Below are 22,509 nucleotides of genomic sequence, written 5' to 3'. Positions count from 1 at the left end.
TTCAAGTTCTCCAAAAGCTGCGAGCCTGGACTCAGGCGGTCGATTTTGTGCGAAAGCCGCCAGGCAGACCGACCGACCCTGCAGCTCCGGTATCAAAAACGAACCCCATAATTTGCGTGGGTGCTGACTGCGTGGCTTGCGGTGCAGACGAAGTTTGGCAGGTTTAGAGACTCCTGGTCCCAGGATTTGCGTCTATCTGCTTCGTGTCTTCCCCATCGCGATGGCAGCATTCCAACCTTCAGGAGGTGAGGTATTATTATTCCCAGCTAACCATCATCCTTGGTCACTTGTTCGCCAACCCATCAATGTTGATTGGCGGCCGCTAACTGAAATCGATTAAGGCAGCAGCAGCTCATCAGAAACACTCGTGCAAGCCAACCCTGTACAATGGAAACACTTGCTCCGGGATACTTCGACGGCTTCATCAAGAAAAAGAAAACCAGCGGCAGTCAAGCGAAAGGAAACCAGCACTCAAATGGGATACTCCTAGGTCAATCGCAACTGTTCAAAACCACAGCATTGGGCCGGGGCCTAGGAAGCACTGGCCCAAGGCTGCTGAGCGTTGAAGCAGAGACGCCGGACCGTCTGCCCTATCGGCTCTCACTCAGGCGCTTTTTGCAACTAACCCCGATGCAACGCCATTGGCACACTTGCCTATCGTCAACTAGGCGGTGCACAATTGGATGAATTGTAGGCTGTCACGGCGTTGGAAGCTTGAGGGTACGAATATGCTGTCGCGAGCCTCGCGATGCACACCCGTTCCGCACTATTACGGTCATCTCTCAGCAACTTGCCATCTTTGCAACAGTAGCTTGATTCGTTGGACCCAGTCAACCACACTGCTACTTGTCATCCTATGGCCCCCGCTGACTGGACGACGGAAGACGACAAATGTTTGCATGGCTCTTCGAGGGTGTTTCCCTGTCCTGCTGAGCAACTCCGTTTCCAACATGACATGTCTGGGGCCCTGTGGCTCAGATTTCATTGGAAATGCAACCACTTGTTCCACGGGCTCACTAGCAGGGGAGACGCGGGTAAGACAACCTCCTCTCGCGTGTCGCTCATGGCGTTTTGCGTCGATACAGGGTTATTCGGAGCTGCAGGGATTTTAATGACCTGGCTGGGGATACTGCTTACTTAGTCGCTATCCAGTGGCAGCGGAGGGAGGTCCTGCGCAACCCAGCCTTTCGGCCGGCACGGTCGGCGTCCATGACGCTGTGATACCGATCTTTGGAGCTGCCTCCGTGGCTCTCACGGCCGGATACCCTGTCGAAACGAGATGCCACTCACCCCCCTCATCGTCAGTTAGAGATGCTGCTATTCACTCAGGCGGGACGGCACCTCGTCACCCGAGTCTAGCTTGTGACCGGCTACTGGCCACCAACATGAAAACGCAGTGGCCAGGCCGCAGAGAGGGATGACGGTGTGCCAGACAGAGACGAGTCTGATATTGATGGACAAAGAGAGGTCTGTGCATGACGTGCCGGCGGTCCTGTGGCCTTGAGCAGTGTTTCTGCATTTTTGGTCGCTCATGCATTATCACCTACGCGAAATGGTGCCGCCGCAATTTGATATTGCGAGCCCCAAGCCACGGTTTCATTGGGGGATGCAAACGCAGTTGGTGGCCCAGACGGCAACATGGAAACTCTCAATTTCCATCTCCCAAAGATCCGCAGGCTATTCGGATACTCGCCGTCGTGGCGCCATGATCCAATGATGAACCAGCCCAACGATGGTCCCGGCCTAATGCAGCCAGAAAGGAGTGCGTATCAGCCAAGCGGAGGGGGGAACAAGACCTCAAGCAATGGCTCGGGTTAGGCCTTTGCACGTTTACAGCCTTGTCGACAAGCCGAGCAATGCCCGTCTGAATCGGCGTGGTGAGGCAGTCCATGCTCATCGTCGCCCCGACCCTCAGATATACCTGAGTCGATGCTCATAGATTGACCCCCGGCTCTGAGGATCAAGATTTGCTTTTGAACTCGACATCTTCTTTGGAGGGGGAAGGCTGAGGTACGTTGCGTTGGTTGCCCTGGGCGCTGATTTCCATAGTAATAGAACGGCGGCGAAGCAAGGCGAGAATAGTATATGCGCCGGCGGACCAACCGCTGAGCCCTGTCATGTACGAATACCATTCCCATCGCCTATCGCCCGCATGTCCCCCTTTCTATTTCGAGCGAGGGACTAGCAAAGCACCGTCGTGATGCTGGCGACAAGACTCCCTTGCCTTAGACTCTTTTGCACGTCTACCTTATTTTGTTTTTTTCGTCCTTTCAATTTCTTTTCTGCGGCTTTGCAACCGAGGTGGTGGATGGACCGATGGTGACCTAGGCAACCCCTGGCTCAGCTATGGTCCCGAACAACGAGCGTATCCGTCACAGAAGCCGCGGCGGCAATATCAATTATTGACCTGTCTACCAGGGTATTGACCTGCACAAATTTCAGAAGGGGTCCTTGTCGGGCTGCGCCTACCGGTGCCAACTTTCCTTAGTACTGTTTCCTCAGCGCGGAAGTCTCATCCCCTGAGGATACAGCGAGAGAGGGGTTTGTACTGCTCCAGTACCGTGTGCCATCAGCATTCGGAAGCACTTCATTGTGCGGAGATTCTGTCAGGTGCGACAGTACTCTCGGGAAATTAGGACAGACTCACGTCTCTCGGGCTGGCCTGACTTTGGCCTCTTTGGCAATTACATTTGATGGCATGCGACTAACTGCACCGATCAGATACACACACCGGAGATCACAACTGCAAGGTGCTGCAGTACATAGGGAATGGAACCAACAGGCCAACAGGGTGCAGTGTTGTTTGGAACTTCAGAACTCTGTCTCTCCGTGTCCTACTCACCCCCCCACCGACAGCAAGACAGGCTCGGGACAGGCAAGCAGGCAGACAGACTACGGTGGACCAGTGCCGTCAGCCGCCGTGTTTCTGATGCGGTTTGCGAGGTGGCACGGCGCACTGTGCCTCTCCTGGTCTGTTGGCTTGGGAGCTTCGCTTCTTCCTGGCTTGGCTGAAATTTGGATTGGGCCAGTCGGTGCTGCTGATTGGCTGGTGAAATGGATGGAACCAGCCTGGACTGGATTGGTCCGCTGTCTCGGCCGCGAATCTAATGCAATTGCCTATGCCTTTGCTATGGCAGTGGGGTACGGATACGGATATATTCGTTCTGGCACTTTGAAAGTCTTGGACGGCTTTGCCGTCGCCGGCCTCTGGACGGGCCAAGGTAAGGGAGACATGGCATGGCAAACATGCCGAAACTTACGGAAACCGAGAGGTACTTTGCCGGGCGGAATTACGAACATACTGCACACTTTCATTGACCTCGCTACCTACTTTACACCGGTCGAGTTAAGTTACCTCGGAACGACTTCCCTGTCAGCGTGGTGGTCGTCCACCTGATGTGAGGTGTGGGCGGCGGTGCGTTGCGGCGCTCATCCGTCTGACCTGGTGCGAACCTTTGACACCTACTTGATACGTATTACAAGGCAAATGATCGTGGGGACGTCGTGCGTCTTCCTGACTGACTTGCACGCAGACAAGCCAGCCAGCCAGCCGCCTCTCTTTCAAAGGGTGTGTTGATGGTTGAGACAATATGGATTGCCAAGGTGTCGAGATATCAGGCCAACAACTCGGGGCGCTATGCCTGAATGAGCGACGCTTCCGCAACGCACCCTGGGCCTGGGGTCTCGAGATATCTTTGGCTCTTGTGCTTGAGGGCAAATATTGGAGGGTAAGGTGTGCTAATGCTCTGCTCATGCTCACCAATCGACGGCAAGTACCGCACATGTCGGCAGCCTTGTTGGTTGCGTATGACTTTTGGCGGTCACAGGTCGCAACATGCGATTCACAGACAGCAGTGGAGACTTGGGACAGACTTTTTCTCCAAACATTATCTGGGAATCCTCGGTAGAACGAAAATGGAGCGCTGCACACGAGGACGAGGCGCCCACTAAAGCGAGGAGAGTGGTCCATCGGAGGTTGCTTTTCGTTCTGGAGTCGCAGTGCGGATGAGCACGATGATCCATCGGAGTCGACAAGTTGATGAACTGGGACCGAACCAAGGACAGGACCATGACCACACCACGGAGGTGCAAAAGACGCGCCCGCCCACCTGCGTTCCTGAATCGGTAGGCGAGGAATTAGCGACGGCGGAGGACGAAGACGAAAGACCCGTCTGCAAAAAAAGGACACGAGCGGGCCAATCGAAAAGCTTTGAGCGACGGGTCATGTCCGGGTCACGGGTGACGCAAAGTCCAGGTCCAGACGAAGGAGTATGAAGGGTACTCGATACGCAGGCTCCATACTGGATGCGCAACGCAGTGTACTTTTTTTTTTTTTCCGCTTGCTTCATTAACTGCGTGGTAGCTTATGGGGACTTGGGGCAGACGCTCGAGTCAAAGTGAGCTCGGTATTACGGGTTACGGCGCACTAGCATGCCGTGTCTGGCCCTGGACAGCGACAGTTCAGTCTGCATCGGTAGGGGATGGGCGTTCGTAATGTTAGCTCGGCAGGGTAACGGGCTGAAAGAGACCAAGGGCCGAGAGAGTTTTGTGTGGGGATGCGACAGCGAAGGATGGAGTGTGTGGACGGGGGGCGGGATGGGACACGGCGGGATGATGGGACGAGAAAAGAATGGATCGTTGGCGGCGATGGCGATGGCGACGACGACGACGGTGGTGGTGGTGGTGGTGGTGGTGGTCATGACGAGGAGCCTGCCTGGCTTTTGGAGGATGGACGGTGTCGAACTACTGCGTACGGTAGAATTGCGGCGGCCGTGGTGGTGGTGGTGGTGGTGGTGGTGGTGGAGAGCGCATGAGGACAAGGGTGGTGCTCATGGTGGACGGAGCTAACTTCTAGGGCCGTCTTTGGTGGAGGAGGACGACGACCGACCGTCTTCACGGGTGCCTTTTCCAGGTTGCCTTTGCGGCGCGACAAGGTTACGGCTACGACAAGCAGCTTCATTTACGGCGTCTCTTTTATTTGCCCTGCGCTCAAATCTGCGCTAGCTCTGTCAACAAGCGTCACAAGTGGGCGAGACGCACGACTGAGAAAGAAACGCAGAGCCTGCCTAGGCCGAGCTGTTGTCTGGCCGGCCTTCGCCTGGTAATGCAGAATGATACTGGCAATGAAAAAGATGGGAGTGGGAGGATGGATATACTGAAGAAGCCGAAGCCGACAACGACGACGACGACGACGACGACGGAAACCTCGAATTATCCTACACAAACACGGTGAGAGTACCCGATACTTTGAAGGATGCGCAGCAGGTAAAATTTGGGCTGGGAAAGCAGAGTTTCGAGTACCGACTCGGCCACTGTCTAGATCCATCATGATCCCCGTCCGTCACGGGCACGGCAGAAGTTGTGCAGCATCCAATCAAGCTTGCGTTGCCTGGCTGTGGGCTAGTGGTGCTTGGTGCTTGGTGCTTGGTGCCGCCGCTGCAGCTTGAGGCGACACCAACGCAAAGACACCGAGCCAAAAGCAGGCAAGAGAGACGGACCAGAGGCTTCCAAACCCCACCAGACGCTGTCTGGGCACCCTTGGGATTTCAATGAGCGCCGCAGATGGGAAAGAGGGAGAAGGGGACGTGGAGAAATCACGAAGGATGCTTCACTTGCTGATGGGAGGGGGGTGTGAAGGAACATTCCAGGGAGCGGGCGATGGGAAGAAGGGCAGGGGGGTGAGACCAGCGACGAGGCACCCGACGGACAGGCACCGGGTACGTACCTTTCTTTTTCCTTAGGTTCCCCCCTCTCTCCCCGTCGTCAACTCGCCTCACCCTGTGCTTGCGTCCCATGCCCTGTCTCTGTCTTGCCCGGCGTCGGTAAGTGGTTGCTCACTCGCTGGAGCCTCTCTGTCTTGAGGTGGTCTGTTAGAGGTTCCCGCAACGTAGGTACCGCACCGTCTGCAATTCACTTGCTTCCATTCCAACTGCGCTAACCCTATCTAGGCATGGCTTGGAATGGTGGGTGAGGGGGAAAGAAGGGGCGGGGAAAAAAAAAAAAAGAAAAAAAAAAGAAAAAAAAAGGTCAACCATTCAGGTGCCACTCCACGACACACGGAACACACTCTCACTCAACTCTCATCAGTCTCTTTCTCTCACACACTTTTCCCCCCTTCCGCATTTCGATACCCACGCCCACCTGCATCCCACCTTACACACTCTCCCACTGTCCGGCTGGGGACCGTGACTCCGACTGCGGCTAGGGACCAAGGAGGGCAAGTGCGGTACGGAACGCGAAGGAGAGACTTGAGTTGAGGGCACTCGTCGAGAAGCGCAGCGCACTAGGCTTGACTGGGCCTGGATCGCTGGAGATATAAAACAAAAAAAGATTGAGTGACTTGAGTGACGGCCTGGCATGAGCTGGACGTTCATTTGGTTTGGCACTTGGACGGCCAGGGACTGGGTGACTTGGATATTCACAAGGGACTACTCCATGCGCAGTGGACACTAGCCGGTATCATGGTGCAGTACCTTTGCAGCATGGAGCGAGCATCCGTACCTGTCCTAACCTACGGCGTAGTAGGCCCGGCCATTAAGACGGGGGAACGAAGCTGGGGCGGAGACTGGCTGGCCTTGGCCTGGGTCTGCTGGCTTGCCCATGGATGGCTGTCGTCACTTTGAAAGCTGCTGCTCAAGGTATCCGTACTTGTAACAAGTTGGCTTGCGAGGTTCTGCTTTGCGTTGCTTGCTTCACTTTAAACTGATGATGGTATTGCGGATCTGCGAAGACAGGCAGGCAGGCAGGCAGGCAGGGAGAACGAGCCCGAACAAGCTGGAGGCTAGCCCCAGCTTGGTGGTATCTTTGCCGCCAATGCGCAGTGAGGCGGTACATACGCGTGTCAAGCGCCAGCACCAGCACCAGCACCAGTCCCAGCCCGTGAGCAACCAGCAGGCTAATAGGGCGATGGCACTTACGCAGCAGTTGTACGAATAGCTGCGCCAGGCCAGAGGAGGAGGAGGCAGAGAAGATACTTTGTCAGGTACCTGCCTACCTACATAGTACGTTACCTGGCTGGCTGGCTGGCTGGCGTATCCGCAGGGTGCACCTTCAAACGCAAGTACTCTGTGCGCAAAGATGGTATGACACGGTACATGAGGCACCTCAGGGAAAGTAAGGTGCCTTGGCCTGACCGAAGCGGCCTCTCGTCCGTCCGGCGTGCCGCTACCTCTTTGCTTGCTGCAAACCTGCGGCAGTCCCGAGGTACCTACCTCCTTCTCCTGCGACATCCCATCCCATCCCTTCCCTCTTGCAGCCCAGTGAACATGGAAGTTGCTGCGCAAGGTACCTTCCCACCTTACCCTGCCTACCACAAACCCGCCCGCTGGCTTTTTAGGTAGGAGGGGGCAAGAGAGGGGCTTCGTCCTCGTCCTCCTGCTCCTGCTCCTCTTGCTTGCTGCGCTGCGCCTGCTGGACTGGGCTGGCCTGGCTTAGGAAGGCTGGCTGGCTGGCTGGCCGTCCACTCGCTGAGGGGTCCAGCACCCGCACAAGAACCTGGAAGGAACTAGACTCAAGCAGGAGCGAGGTGGAAGAGAAGGCAGGCACCACACTGGGAGGTACCTACGTTTACGGATACCTTCTTCTGCTGCGTAAAGTACCGATTCCATCGCAGACAGGGCATTCAGTCAGTCCGTCCCTCCTGCCCGCCCCCCCTCTCACTCTTTCCACCTCATCATCGCAGGGAACCTACCGCCGTAAGAAACCTCACCTCACAAAAGGCAGGTACGTACCTGGCGACATGGAACAAGGTACCTGCCCACCGTGAAGCCTTCCCTATCCATCCATGGCGACCCCTCTCTCTCTCTCTCCCCCAATCCCATGCTGTCCCATGCCACGGCCATGCCTCGTGTACCTTACCGCAACGACCCATACGCTCTGTACTTCGTACAGCACACGGCGCGGATTGGATACACCACTACTCCAAGAAATGAGAGTCCAGACAACGAACGACGCAACCATATCACTAGACCCTTGCCTCCATTTTTTGCTTCAATCTACCCAGCTCCAGCTGGCTGCTTCGCTTCGTACCTCCCGTCTCTTGATCCCTTTTGACCCCATTCACTTGCTTCACTCCATCTCCTTGTCTGACCTCACACCTCTTCTTCAATTGCCAATTACTTCATACAATACAATTCCACCAGCCTGCTCAAGTGCAACTGGCCCTGCCTTTGCCCTCCGAGCCTTTGCCTTGAGACGACAATCAACTGCCCTGCCCTCCTGCAGCCTACCGAATCACGGCCCTCATTTACGACGCCCGCGAGCAACAACCCACCTGCCTACCTCATTTACACGGACGATCTGAACTTCACCCCCGACCTCTGCCTCGCCCGACTCTACTTCTTCACCTTCACCTAATCCGCCGCCGAGCTTCGCAGTCTTCTCGTCCTCACCCTCCCACGAGATATCCGCGAGCCAGTCTCAAGTACCTCTTGAGCCTCCCCAGTTTGTCTTGACTTGTATTGCGCCTGCCGCAAAACTGCCTCACAAGCTCCCCCCACCTTGCCGGCAGACCACAGCAACGACTTCTCGTTTTGAGGAAGGCATCTCCGAAACCCCCTACCATGGCCAACAATTAGGAGCTTTCAAATAATAATCCGGAATACCAACTTACTCCCAACAAACCACCCACGCCCCGACAGCGAACCCGACGAAGCTGCGAAGCATCCGAGTACGGTAGACTTCTCTCCTGGCTCGATCCTCTAGATTTCTGCCCTCCGCAAGACACCAGCAAGCTTCCTCAGTGAACCGCCAACCTCAAGTGCCTGCCACCTGCGTCTACTGCAAATGTAGCAGACGTCAGCTTTGGCTTTCCCTTCACTCGCGCTCTCCTCGACTCGCTCTCAACTCCACCGAATCACTCGATCTACTTTCACTCACCCACGCCTCGAACGACCAACCTGAGGTCTTCCTCTCTCACGAACCCGTCTCTCCCCCGCTCCGATGTGTTCGACTGCTGCGCCATTGCCCTTCTACAGCCTGCCCCTCTCTCCTGCACAAATCGCATCGTGCAGACAGAGCTACTCTCAACAAACCTACAACGCCGCCCCCTCGCAAAAGAACGCCAGGTTCAATCTCGGTGCCGGAGCTGCTCTTCGCAGGAGCGGGCTTCGCACGCCGCCAACCGAAGCCATGAGCGCTGCATACCACGCCCCTCAACTCGTCGCCTACGACAGCCATGTTCTCTCCTCCTACCCTTCAGCCGTTGCCCAGGCCAGAGGGCCCAAGGCCGTCGTCGCCGAGGCTGCGAGAGCACCCCAGTACCCCAGATACCCTCAGTCGACAAATACCTACCCCCAACCACAGCCGGTGGTAAACCCTGCCTCCGCTACTAGCCAGTACTCCACCATCTCGAAGCACTCTACCCGCCCGTCGACACCGACATCAGGCGCCATCAACAAGACTGATGGCACCTCTTCACGGAGAGGCTCCTCTACCTTGGTCTTGCACAGCCTGCAAATCCCCAGCTGTATCAGCCCCAAGGGCGGTAATCTGGCAGACTTCGCCGCCGAAGTAGGGTTTACTCACCTCCTTGCATAGATGGACAAAAGTACTGACATTATGCAGATTACGTGCCTCTTCTGGTTCGAATCGATGGACACGCTGCGAGCCGCCGAGAGGATCCGATCCCGTCCTCCTACCGCTACCGTCCCCCGCTTGACCGAGTATGCGACGCCCTTTCCCCAGTTCAAGAAATGGGCCTACAGTGTTCTGTCGACGACACAAGTGACGCAAAACGTCATTCTGCTGGCTTTGCTTTTCGTCTACAGGCTGAAGACGACGAACCCGGTGGTTAAGGGCCGATCCGGCAGCGAGTATCGATTGCTGACGGTGGCCCTGATGCTGGGCAACAAATGTGAGTGCAGATTTTCTATTGACTGTGTACGCACACGCTGACTGGATTCCAGTCTTGGATGACAACACCTACACGAATAAGACGTGGGCCGAAGTGTCGGGTATCTCGGTACAGGAGATCCACGTAATGGAAGTCGAATTCCTCAGCAACATGCGCTACAGTCTGCTGGCCACCAAGGACCAGTGGGAGGAGTGGTTGGTCAAACTGGCCTGTTTTTCCGAGTATTACGAGCGTGCTCAGAAGCAACCGACATCGCCTCTGAACAAGTCCTTCACCTCACCGGTGCCGTCGCCCACCGCCGCCATGCAGCCTGCCGTCTCGTTCCCTCCCTTGACCCCTTCTGCTACCGCTATCTTCTCGCCCAGCACCGTCACCCAACCGAGCGCCCAAGCATGGCCCTCGACTTACAACCCACCTGTCTCGCCCTTGTCTGGTAAGCACGCCAACATGAATGGCAGGAAGAGGAGCTCAGAGGAGGACGTTACCGAACCCCCGGCGAAGCGATTGTCGAGACAGCCCAGCACCATGCCTCCTGTCGCCCGACCCCCTGTTGTTGGCGAGCAGCCGATACGTCTCCCGGTTCCCAATTTGACGCTCAACACCAACCCTGCTTCCTCTCAAATGGTGTATCCCCCGACAACCACGTACGCTTCGCAGGGTCATGTCTCGCTTCCACCTCTGGGTAACGGAGTTCGCGCAATGGCGACTGTCTATCCTTCTGCGGCGGCAACCACATCGATGCCTCAGCTGCCGATGCCAGCGCCCGTCTCAATGCCTCAGGCTTCGCTCACACCAGCTACTGTCCCGATGCATCCTGCCATCGGCTACGGCACGCCAACCAAGAGACACAGCCCCGGCAGCCTGTCGGTCTACGCTTCATCACCACTAGGCGAGCAATTCCCGGCCTCTGTCATCCACACCCCTATTGCGCATACGCCCATCTCTCACTCGCCTAGCGTTTACCTGCAACAGCGACCGAGTCCGTACAAGCCGATCCGTCATGTCAATACCCTACTCTACCCACCGCCGTCGGCCTCTCTGAACGAGTATCACCTGCCGACCACGCAAATGCACTACCAGCCTCTTGGCAGGCGCAACGACCTACGAACTGGAGTTGTTCCTGAGTTCATGAACAACCCCTACAGAATCAGCCAGATGTCTCAGATTCCCCAGGGTCTTCCTCAGGGACCGTACCCCAACTAGGCGTGGGGGTACTTCCCAGCACTGCGTACTTGAACACATTTTCGACGCATGTTTTACATGGGATTTTTCAACTTGGTTATTGTCTTTTCAGCATTGCATTGTTTACGGCGTCGGAAGGGCTTCATTTTTACGACCAGTCTGAGCAACGGCCGGAAATCTTTTGATGCTTGAGGACAAATGGTATTGGGGTGACGAAAAAGGATGAAACCCATGGGTCACATTTATTCGTCTCAAAATTTGCATCAGGCTGGAGTTATCATGTCTTCCATCTCTTACCATGGATTGGAACTGGTGGATGGGACGATGAGGAGGACTTGGTTCCGTGTAATATCTACCCGAGTGCATTCTATGCACAAAAGAATAACTCTGGCATGGGTAGGAAGATTCAGGATTTTTGCTTCTTCCGACGGCGTCAACCAACCGACGAGAGTAGATAGATGCAAAAGTCAGCAATGGCAGCACTAGATCATGAAAGATCAAGACAAATCAAATCAGTAAAACTGCAGGGGCATTGGAAATGAAAACATGTGAAACGATGATTGGCGGTGAGAAATGCATTGAGTTGCGGCATTGGCCAATGAAATGGTAGCAGTGACAATTCGAATTTGATGATGTCGCTGCGAACACGGTGTGAAGAGTGCTAAATCGACACGAATACTGTATGACTAAGGGAATTGGCTGAGAGCGTTGGAGAGGATCGGACTTGTGCCCGATGGCTAGCTTGGAGCTGACTGGTCAGATTTGGATGCTATTCCTTCAGCTTAGTTGGTAGGTCTGATATCCATGATAGCCTAGGCCTCCGGGGGCAGGGGGCTGCTCATGAGATGGAAAGCCATGCTCGCGGCCTGATGGTCGCGATGAGTGGTCGAAGAGCCGTGTTGATACACGTAGATGTTGAAAGGGCTGGTGGTGGCGGTGGTCTCTGTTGATCAATTTATTGCGAAGGGATAAAAAGAGGCCAGAAAGAAACACCTTCTCTATCCTTTGGGTCTTTTTGCGGGAATAGAGACACTCCGTCGGATGAATATAAAAGACGACCTGTCGATTTAAGTTGTTTTGGGACAAAGATGTACTTGGTTCCATTGTGTGAATTGGAAGGCAGATCCCACGGGACAAAGAGTGGCCGAACTGCCCAAAACCCAATTGTCCGGCCGATGGCGAGCATGTCGATTCGACTTGTCACGAGAGGCTGGTCATGGTGTATGGTCGGTTTGGTCTGTCCAGCCTTGGGTCATTGGGCGGTGGAGGATGTATCAGGCCGGGTCTGTATACCACGACTCGGATCGACGAGATGCGCGCTGTACACGGGTCACGATATTGGTCGTTTTCATGGTTATTTGTTAGAATATATAGAGGAGCCAGGCGTACTGGATTATGGATTGATATCCCTTCATCCAAATCGTCATTATTAGAAACACCTCGCCTAAATCATTCACATAATCAAGATGCCCATTCCGTCCAAGATGAGGCCTATCGATGATACATTTTATGCCATCGGCGCCGAGCGCAAAGGCGAGAGCCATAGGGTCTACGCTGTCAAACGCGTTTGCCAGAACAACGGCGTCTGTGACCTGCGGTTCGGGTCTCGAGGCAGCGGCGCCGGGGGAGATGACGATCTCATGTTTATCAGTCCCCGTGAGCCTCTCACTCGGGAGCAGACGAGGTATTTGCGGAAGCTGGTCGGACGAGAGATGGAGCTGAGCGAGGATGCTTCTTTTGTGGGTTCTTTTCTTCCTACTGGCAGTTTGGGTTGCTGATGTGGGAACAGGAATGCGTCGTACGGTACAAGGATTTCATCGAAGAGTTCGGCGACAGAAAACAGGCGGTTCGCCGGAACACTACCCTGCCGTGTGCGCTTGTCATGGATAAGCTCGAGTTCGAGTGGAGCGGCCTCCTGGCCGACAACATATTACGAAAGCTTCAGGACACTGATATCGTCAACGTGGCCGTGGACATGCTCTCCGCGCTGACGTACCTCCACGCCCTGGACATCGTCCACGGAGACGTCCGGCCGCAAAATGTCGTCCCGTACAGGGACACCACTCAGCCCCGTGGAGACTGGCATAGGCAGCATAGATACAGACTCTCCGGCCACGGACTCGTGCCGGCCATCTTTTCCAAGTGGGCGGAATGTCCCGGCGAGACGTACACGGCGCCCGAGTTCGCGGGAAGGGGCCGGTACAAGCCGACGCGGGAGAGCGACGTGTGGATGCTTGGGACGATGTTGCAGGAGCTCCACGAATCCCGGTATAAACGCACCACACAGCCCATCAGTGCATATTCGGAGTTTCTGACGAGAGAGGAAGCCTGCAAGAATCCGGAGATGCTGGTTTGGCACGACTGGCTGGAGGGGCTGGTGGCTAAGCTGCTGCAGGACATGCCGGGAGATCGGCCCCGGGCGGAGGACGCGTTGACGGACCTCCTTGAGAAGAAGTTTGCCGCTACTGAAGGCGATCAGGTGGGTGTTGAGAAGAGGGATATGAAGGAGGCTATCAAGAAGGCCAAGGCGGAGAGGTGGCAGGCGACGACGAGGGGAAGAGTGTGGATGTGGTGGTCTACGCGTGTGAATCGAGGCTTTGAGAGGTTGCTCTTGATGTGGTTTGGTTTGTATTTGTGTAGGATCTGCTTTCTTTACTTTTGAATTTGGGGATAAGCTGGCAGTTTAAAGGAAAAGATGTGTTTCTTGAGGTTAGGAAGTAGAGAATGGACTGCCTACAGATTATTTTACTTGGCTTGTCTGAGTTCACGATAATGGTAGTTCGAAGACAGGAATTGGATGCTACAAACATCATTATCGTCTTCCATGCCATCTTCCTTTTCGTGGCTATGATGATTGGCATCCGAGGTTAGCGATATCAGAGCAAGCTGTATCGTGTCCAAGTAAACCCTATTCTACAACTTTGGACGATTTCACGGAGCATAAGACGCACTGACATACGCCGTATTTGGTACTCATATTAGTCAAGATGTTCTGTTACTAATATTAAGAATATTATCGGAGAGGGACTTGAGCTCTTTGTGCGTGTTACAGAGCGTTCTGACGTGGATGAAAAGCGACTTGTCGACCATGGCCGCATTACATGAAGGCTTGGGTGAACAACGTCAAGGACGGAACTAAACCGAGAATGGAGTGACTTTGAGACGATATCAAATGGCAAACGCCGGCACGCCGGGAACAGGAGGTTTACATCGGGAACCCATGGCCTTTCTTGGAAACTCTTTGGGAAAGAGAGGTGACCGCTTACTCTGGTCTCTTGAAACAAAGTCCAAAGGATGAGCTCAGTGTCCATAGCTGGATTTTGGGGTTTATACCATTTAGAGTGTGTGGTGTATGCACATAATCATTTGTCAGTTTCGTGTGGAACGGACTTATGATGAAGGTGTCAAAGTCGGCCTAGAAGTTGAAAGGGCCCTTAGTTCCGATAGAGAGGTTTACCATATGGCCTGTCTCATGATTCCGATTCTTAGACCATTGAGGGAGCGACGAGGTGAGATGTTTCAGACCGGGTCTGCCCTCGAGGACCAGAATGGACAAGCTGTAGCTTCATCGTGGCCGCGGTATTGAGGGCATCAGTTCACTCATGATGATGGTATAAAGACACGCCATATCGCCGTCATCTTGTCGCATGAACAGCACCACCCACGATTCACACTTCAAGATGACACCCACATATCACAACCTCGCTGGCGTTCCGGATAAATCCGGAAGAACAAACGGATACACAACTACGGGCTTGAAGAGAGATGGGTACCAGAAGAATGTTTACGAGTTGCACGACGGTCACCAGTTGAATGCGGAACAAGGTCAGAACAACTTGATGTTCATCAAGTTTGTCGGCCGCAGCCCCGAGGAAAAGAGTGAACTTGAGCGGTTTGCGAAGGAAGAAGTTTCCCTGGGTGAAGATACTGCTTTTGTAAGTCACGCACACCGTAACTGCCTCGCTGATTGGGGTTCCAAAGCGATAGACCGGCCAATGCTAACAGTATGTAGGAGTCAGTTGTCCGTTACAAGGACTACATTGAAGAGCAAGACATGCTGGTGGTCGAAGAAGCAAATTGGAAGGGCATCGAGCCTGGAACGTACATACCCGATGAAGAGCTTATGGTTTTGGCCGTGGACGTGCTTTCTGCGCTGACGTATCTTCATGATCGACACCAAGTGCACGGGTATGTCCATCCCAGCAACATCATCCGTTTTAAGCGTCCTGCAACGGAGCATGGAGACGAACCCTGGGGATACAAGCTCATCGGGCATGGGCTTGTGCCAAAGGTCATGTGGACTCGGAATGATATCCCTGGAGACCAGTTCACCCCGCCAGAGTTCCGTGGTAAGAAGAGTGAGTATCAGCCGTCTGAGGAGGGCGATGTGTGGATGCTCGGGCAGACTTTGGCTGAACTGCACTCCCGGGCTGGAGGATGCGACAAGCACCGACATGACCAGCTCCACTACTTGCTAAAGAAGATGCTGAAGCCGACGCCTGGTGCAAGGATGAAGGCCCAGGTTGCGCTTGATACAGTCGTCGGCGAGTATTTGCCTACTATATATTCATCCATGACACTGGCGTTGGCGCCTTTGGAGGAAGCCAAGAAGAGGGCGAGGGAAGAAAGAAGGGGAAGGTATGTTATGGGAAGACTTTGGTTAGACCTTCAGAGTCTTCTTTTCTTTGTTATGTTTTATGTTCGCTTTTTGTCTTCCATTGTTACTAAGCTGGTTTGAAGTTGGTATAAGGGTGAAGAGGGCGAGATGAGGTGGGGGGACGCTTTGGGAGGCAACCTTGGATTTCACTTTAGACGGGGGAAACAGCTTATAGAGGTTCGGATGTAATTGAAATTTCATATACCGGATTAGAATAAACATTTCTTCAGCTTCCCTACTTATCCTATACTCTCGTCGCATCGTCGTCATGGTCAGCGTATGGGTCAAGGTTGAATTTAGGTCAAAGACAACGTTCAATAGATCACTCACCTCCTTCCCAGCTAACATCAGAAATGACCATCTCCACGACCGCTCTAGCTCCCGAAGTGTCGTCACACCCGCGCCGGTGCTCAACATCACCACGCATTGACCAATCACCAGCCATCACGTCACGACCACGCGCCGTCTAGTCCCAATCTCCGGTAACATTCCATCACTCCCCTCGTGGTCGAGTGACAACATAACCAAAACGCGACGGTAAGCAGTAACCCATCCAACGCACCGTCAAACCCTCACGGGACATCCCTTTCCGCCGAGGCAACCCATCGCGGATCTTATCATCATCATCACCCTGCAAGATATGAAGGAAATACGCTCTCTCGACATGTCTAGGCGGACCACAAAGAGAGAAAAGGGACAGGGACAGATCCAGGAGCGCGGTGCCTTGCGCAGCAACCTTCCGGGGACCATTCCCGCGCCAGGGGTTGTCTCGCACGCTCTTCCCCTGTCTGTTCTTCCTGCCGCTTTGCGCAACGACGGGTCCATGTGGCATCCGAACCGCGCTAACAAGTTTGCCGTAATACAAAGTCACACATTTGGTGTCCTCTCTCACCAGCGTCCTAAACAAGCATCAAGCCCTTTAGAAATTAGACTAGATCAAACTAGCCTCATTAACTACAAAGTCACAGTCTTAATACAAGCTGAGATATATGACATCTCTCCTCCCGTCCTGTTTCTCACCTCACTCCTTCCCTCGCCAGGCAGCGAGGCCTCACCCGTCTGCATAGCCTCGACATCCGAAAGACGCCTCAACCCTCAGACCGTCCGATCCACGCTTCACCGGCCCGGCGGTCGCCCCTTCCCAGCCATCTCACCCATCAAAACTGTCCGAATTCACTCCCAAAAAAATCTTCGCCCAGCTGATATCGTCGACTCGCGCCATACCGCAGGATAAATCCCTGTGTAAGCGGCATCGTCCCGAGAAACCGGCTCTAACTGCCTGTCGACCTCCGCCACCGTTTTCGCGTCCTCGTCTGACTGGTAATCGTGGCTGCTAATACCAACACACCGGGTTGACCCTCGCTCGGACCGAATTCCAGACTCTGGAGGTACGGACTCTGACACCGGGGAACACGAAGCTCAAGCCGTCAAACTCTCGTACCGCACTGTCGTTGTCCGTCGGTGTAGGGTTCTCCCTTTGATAAATTCCACACCTTGGGATTTTCTTTCGTCTTTGATAGCTTGCCCTTCTTTCTTCATCTGTCTTTGACGGAGAAGGGAAAGGGAAGGTTCATATACCGCCACTTGAGAAGGCTGGCCAACATCTCACCTGCCTTCGCAACACCCCGAAGCAGAATTCTCATCACGACCACAGGCAACATCAAAAATCTCAAAAAATGCCTCCCTCCCGCAGCCGCCGCTCGTCCTCAGTATCCTCATCCGACTCCTACCGCTCAAGATCTCGCTCCCGTTCCCGCTCACCACCGCGCTCCCGCTCATCCTCAGCCGGCCCTCACCCTCGCAACGCCCGCCGGAGCTACAACAACAACAATAACCGCCGCCCTCGCCTCCCCAAGAAGAAGCCCTCCTTCAAGACGACGGCAGTCCTCATCGCCGCCATCGCCGTCGCCACAATCTGCATCCACCGCGTCTGGCACAAACGCAAACACCCAGAGGTCCGCGGCCCCCACTGGGACACCCTCAACGCCCCCGGCCGCCACTCCCGCCGCCGCAACGTCGTCCGCGACAGACACAACGGGTATGTCCCCGAGTGCGACTGCCCTCCGCGGAGGCTACCGCCGCGCAGGGGGCCGCGGTATTACGAGGACGAGAGTGACGGGTACCTTTCCGATTACAATCCTCCGCCCAGGACGTACCGCCTTGCTGAGGAGCCGAGGGGGCAAAGGCTGACAGAAGAGGCCATCATGGGGCCGCCAAGGGATGAGATTGTGAGGTACGCGAAGACGTCTGGGAGGTCGGAGGCGGAAAGTAGCAAGAGGTTCTTTGATGAGGACAACCGGTCGAGGAGGGTGGAGGATGCCGTTGAGGACTGGAGTAGGAGAGGCGCAGCCCGATTTCCGTCTCCTGATGGGCGAAGGCCAGAAACTGTGTACGATGATAGGAGGTCGAGGCGACGGTCAGATTACTACTGAAGACGGCGGGGACCAGAAGAAGCTAGAAAAAAAATCATCAAGTTCAATCTCATCTAGCCGTGTTATCTATCGATGAAATGAGCCATTGCTAATGCCTTTCCACAAACTCCCTGAAGCGTGCCGCTTTCCAGCTCCTGAATGCAGCCCAATCATTATGTTCGTCTACTCCGCGCTCAACGTCGGAACCTCTGCATTCGGCACTGGTACCTCGGCATTCGACACTGGCGCTGCCGTCTCATTACTGGTGTCACTCGGGGCAACACTTGGCAGGCGCGGCATCAGCCTCATCTCCATATCCACAGCCGCCTGCCAATCCTCTCCTCCGGTCCTCATGACCAAAGGCGTGCTCAGCTCGGCAGAAAAATAGCTCTCTCTGCGAGTACTACCGCGCGCCACGCCCTCTTGAGCCGAGAGCGCACTTCGAGTACTGCGCATTCGCTTGCCAGGCCTGCCGCCCTCGCTGACAAGCGAGCTTCTCTGCTGGCGCTCTTGCATTGAACGGTGATCGTATCCGATAATGCTGCGCACATATGGTGCGACTTCGAGTGTTATCATCCGCATAGTCCTGTCGAATATCGACGGCTCAAGACTGTTGGACATGCTTGCCAGTGCCTTCTCTGAAGCCGCAATCGGATCGAACGCCAGACTCATATCATATCGTGAGACGGCTGTGTCTTTCGTCGGCTTGTTGAAGGATCGCCGCATCTGCTGAATTGCCTTGCCCTCCCCGATGTGATCCATGCTGACTGCAGACCCAGCTTTGCTGGGGGCAGCTTGGAGGGTCTGACGGGCGGCGGATTTGAGGCTGTTGGAAATGGCGGTGGCTGTGTAGGTAAATGTCGTAAGTGGAGGTGCTTCAAGGAGTCGCCGTCCAACGACAAAGTCATCGCGCGACTTGCTTGAGATATCTGGCTGGGTAGGGTCAAGGGATTCCTGTCGACAGTAAGTTTTGCTCATCCAACAGGACCGAGTCACACTTACTTGTAATCTGAGCCCAAAGTCACCACCAGAGCAAAGATCAGCTGCACACATCGCCTCTGAAAAATCACAGAACACATCAAGTGCGGCAGCTCGGTCTCCAGCGGAAGAAGTGTGTACGCTTTCGGCCCATGATGCCATGTCGAGGGAATCATGCCAGTTGCCCAAGTCCAAGCCCAGGCCCTGCCAGCACTGTGTCATCAACTCCTCCTCAGAGGCAAGGGAGCTGCCGGTGACTGCAGGATCCCTGCTTATCCATCCCATTCCCTCTAGATATGTCCCTTCACTCACAACACGGACAACATCGCCGTTCTCATCTTTGTCGCATCCTTTGGGCCAACGCGGGTAGAACCAGTCAAAGCCACCCCGTCGATCGCCAACTCCAAGCTGGCACCAGTAGTTGAGTTCCATCAAAGAAGCCCGCAAGTCGTGTCCCTTTGCCTCATAGAGTGCACTCACAGCTGCGCGCTTCAGAGCATGGCCTTCATTCGCAGCGACGAGAAGAAGCACGTCTACAGCCAGGTCTCCAGGGGGAGGTGTGAATCGGAAGATGCCATAGAGGACAAAGTTGTGGAATGGAACAAGATTCTCGTCGTTGCAGGTCATGACGAAGGGCCTCTTTGACTGGACAATCAAATTCATGATGGTTGCCCAAAATTGCTTGTCCTCTTCGTAAAGAACGTCAACTTCCTCAAGAAGAATCAAGGACTGCTTCTGGTTTTGGGTCTTTGCCTTGGTGGTCTTGGGTGCCTCAACTGGCTGCTCGGTCTTCTGCTCGGGTTTTGGTTCGGCTTGAGGCTTCGACTCAGGCTTGGTCGCTGCTTTGGGTTTGAAGAAGGACATCATGGTGTTTTGTTTGCCAGATTTAATGTCTTTGGATGTTTCGTCGTCCACGGCTTTGCTGTCATCCTTTCCTTGGCGATTTTGCTGGACGAGATGGTTTTGTGTCATGTCTCCGACCTTTTCCATCACATCCTTGCCGTTTCGGCGGCTGCTCGCATTGATCTCGAATATCTCGAAGCCCAGTTCCTTTGCAACCGCATAAACCGCCGCAGTCTTGCCAGAGCCATGCGGACCGCTCAGTACAACAGCATTGGTTAGTCGGCTGAGGTCTTTGCCAATGTCTCTGCGAACCACGGTTTTCTTGGGACCACCTTGACTATGGGTAGGCAACCAATCGTCCTCGTCATCATCAGAGACACTCGGCAGGAACTCTGTCTCGTCGCCATCGGATACAATGAAGTTGTCCAACTTGTTGCGCTTCCGCTTCTTCTTTGTCGCAGATCCAGGCTTAGCACCAGACTTCTGATCGGCGGTTGCTGCACCGGTATTCACAGACTGGACCCTCAGTGTCTGGAGCCATTCCTTGAGAAGTACACCCTCCTTGCCACTTTGCAGCACTTCTTCTGCAAGGATAGGCGCGTATTTCTGCGCCCAAGTGAGCTCTTCACATTGAGACCTGTCGTATGCGGAAAGATTGGTCTCGAGGGAATTATATAAGCGAGCAACAGCTGGGTGAGGCTTTCGGGTGGATGCCGTGAGAACCTCGTCATCACTCTCGTCGTTCTGGCTCCCAAGAGGCAAGCATGTTCGTAGCTCAGGTTTGATCCGCGAACGCAGCTTGCGGCCACTCTCAAAGTGCTTTCCCGGCAGGCGAAGCTCAGGTGGAGGTGGTTGGTAATCATCAGTTGTATCCTGGAGAGACTTCATGATGCCGAGGGTGTCTAACGACTTGACAAGCATATCAATGACTGATTCGCCGGGCAAGATATTGGTGTTTTGGCCCTTGGACTTCCGATCAGAGACTTGGAGTTGCTGGACAGCCGCGGACAGTTGTTCTTCCTCTGCTGTCAACCCCCTGACATGGGCCATTCCCTGGGCTGGCCATGCCGGATGACATGATCCTGGCACCTTGAGTCCCAAGGATCGCATGCCAAACTGCGGGATCTTTCCAGTCATAGGGACCGCGCGTTGTTTCTTAGGCGAGCATGGCGTAGAACTGAAGATGGTTTGCCTTGGTGGTTTCGGTGCAGGAGCTGGAGACGCGTCGGATTTTGCTGCATTCTTGGCCTTTCCAAGAAACATTGGATACGTAGTACCCGATTTCGTCTTATCCTGCTCCAGTTTCGTAGCTTTGGCTCGAGGTTTCTTGGGCGTCGTCTTCGACTTCGGACTCCCCTTCTTTGGGGACGGACTATCCAGAATCTGTTGTATCTTGGGACCAATGCGCGCGCGCGTCTCTGTATCATGACCATATCTAATAGTAATGATGCGAGTCGGCTTTGCGGGCGACTTTGAGGACTTGGCGCCTTTAGAGCTCTCGGCGGGAGCTGGCTTGGGCTTGGGCGGGGACCCAATTGTTCCAGTCTTTGGGTTGAACTTGAGGACCTTGGTTGGCTTCGACTGGTCTTGGTTTGTGGAAGGCAGTGCTGAGCCTGCCGCAACGGTCGAAGAGGCTTCAGGGTTCGTTGGTGGAGCTTTAGGAAGCAATACAGAGACTTCTTGGGCAATAACTGGCTCGGGAGGAGGCGTTCGTGGCACTTCGTTGGCGAGGGCACTTGGCGGGACACCGTTGTTCTGGGAGAAGTGGCTCGTTATATCGTTCGCCGGTACACTCGCCTTCTTCCTAGGGCGTCCCCTCTTCTTGCCTGAGCCCGGTCCAGCACTGCCAGTCTTCTGTCTCTTGCGGTCGGGTCCATCCTCGTCAATGTCGGAAGAGTGCGGTTCAATGTCGCTGGATGGTTGCTGCAAAGCGTGTCTCTGCTTCTTAGATCGTCCAGGTTTCTTGATCGGGGTCTGCTCGTTTGCATTTGGAGGTTGGTCTACCGCGTTTGCCTCGGGCGTTGGCAAGTCGTTGCTCTTTCCTGCGACAAAGAATGGATGAAGTCTCTGGTTGGAGCCATCGAGCCCTTCTGGGGCCATATTGGCTACCAAGAGTGTTCCCATGAGATGAGACGAAGCTGAATTTAAGATCTCGAGGTCAGTGATTGCATGATTGAGAACGTGGGAAGCCTTTTGAAAAGTGTTCGTGTTTGGCACTTACGCTTCGGCCGTCGCGCCTTCAAACTACGTCAGAGGGCATGCGACTGGATGAGAAAAACCTAGGATGGGGGGAAAGAAGAAAAACAGACTCTTTAAGCCAAAAGAGTTGCTGACAAGAGAGTTTTGTGCAAAAACAAGCTCCTCGTGAGATTGTAAGGTCGAGTCGTAAGCAGGGAGTTGTGGAGGGGTGAGAGACGGCGATGTCGAGACTGGAGCATCACCAGTCGCGTGAATCGCGTTGGGAGAATCGCCGGGGGCAGCAACGTGTAGCGCGACTGCCATTAGTGTTCAATTACACTTAACATCCTAGGCCCACAGATCCACATCGCATTCCTCTTATCACACATCCTTGCCTATCTTATCTG

General features: G+C 54.5%; 5 protein-coding genes across 5 annotated transcripts; 4 read left to right on the top strand and 1 right to left on the bottom strand.

Annotated features, from left to right (window-relative positions):
- Window positions 1-8,940: 8,940 nt before the first annotated feature.
- On the top strand, window positions 8,941-11,056 carry CGCA056_v001942 (Meiotically up-regulated gene 80 protein; the record flags this gene model as incomplete). Its single annotated transcript, XM_037317201.1, has 3 exons — window positions 8,941-9,510; window positions 9,565-9,853; window positions 9,906-11,056. The coding sequence occupies 3 exons, from the start codon at window positions 8,941-8,943 to the stop codon at window positions 11,054-11,056; spliced, it is 2,010 nt and encodes a 669-aa protein (XP_037185203.1).
- A 1,445-nt stretch (window positions 11,057-12,501) lies between these two features.
- Window positions 12,502-13,722, top strand: NRKA (putative serine/threonine-protein kinase A; the record flags this gene model as incomplete). The annotated part of the gene is made up of 3 exons (XM_037317200.1): window positions 12,502-12,774; window positions 12,825-13,659; window positions 13,718-13,722. 3 exons carry the CDS (start codon window positions 12,502-12,504, stop codon window positions 13,720-13,722), a joined length of 1,113 nt encoding a protein of 370 aa, XP_037185200.1.
- Window positions 13,723-14,715: 993 nt separating this feature from the next.
- On the top strand, window positions 14,716-16,122 carry CGCA056_v001940 (uncharacterized protein; the record flags this gene model as incomplete). Its single annotated transcript, XM_037317199.1, has 3 exons — window positions 14,716-14,970; window positions 15,048-15,673; window positions 16,044-16,122. 3 exons carry the CDS (start codon window positions 14,716-14,718, stop codon window positions 16,120-16,122), a joined length of 960 nt encoding a protein of 319 aa, XP_037185341.1.
- A 1,246-nt stretch (window positions 16,123-17,368) lies between these two features.
- CGCA056_v001939 (uncharacterized protein) lies at window positions 17,369-18,124 on the top strand (the record flags this gene model as incomplete). Its single annotated transcript, XM_037317198.1, has 1 exon — window positions 17,369-18,124. The coding sequence occupies one exon, from the start codon at window positions 17,369-17,371 to the stop codon at window positions 18,122-18,124; it is 756 nt and encodes a 251-aa protein (XP_037186029.1).
- Window positions 18,125-18,286: 162 nt separating this feature from the next.
- ATAD5 (ATPase family AAA domain-containing protein 5) lies at window positions 18,287-22,024 on the bottom strand (the record flags this gene model as incomplete). The annotated part of the gene is made up of 2 exons (XM_037317197.1): window positions 18,287-19,057; window positions 19,106-22,024. 2 exons carry the CDS (start codon window positions 22,022-22,024, stop codon window positions 18,287-18,289), a joined length of 3,690 nt encoding a protein of 1,229 aa, XP_037186028.1.
- Between the last annotated feature and the right edge of the window lie 485 nt (window positions 22,025-22,509).

This window comes from Colletotrichum aenigma (assembly GCF_013390185.1).
Source record: "Colletotrichum aenigma strain Cg56 chromosome Unknown KSG_Cg56_contig01, whole genome shotgun sequence".
Taxonomy (NCBI): domain Eukaryota; kingdom Fungi; phylum Ascomycota; class Sordariomycetes; order Glomerellales; family Glomerellaceae; genus Colletotrichum; species Colletotrichum aenigma.
The sequence above is the reverse complement of the archived record's forward strand: the minus strand, read 5'-3'. Positions and strand labels throughout refer to the sequence as shown.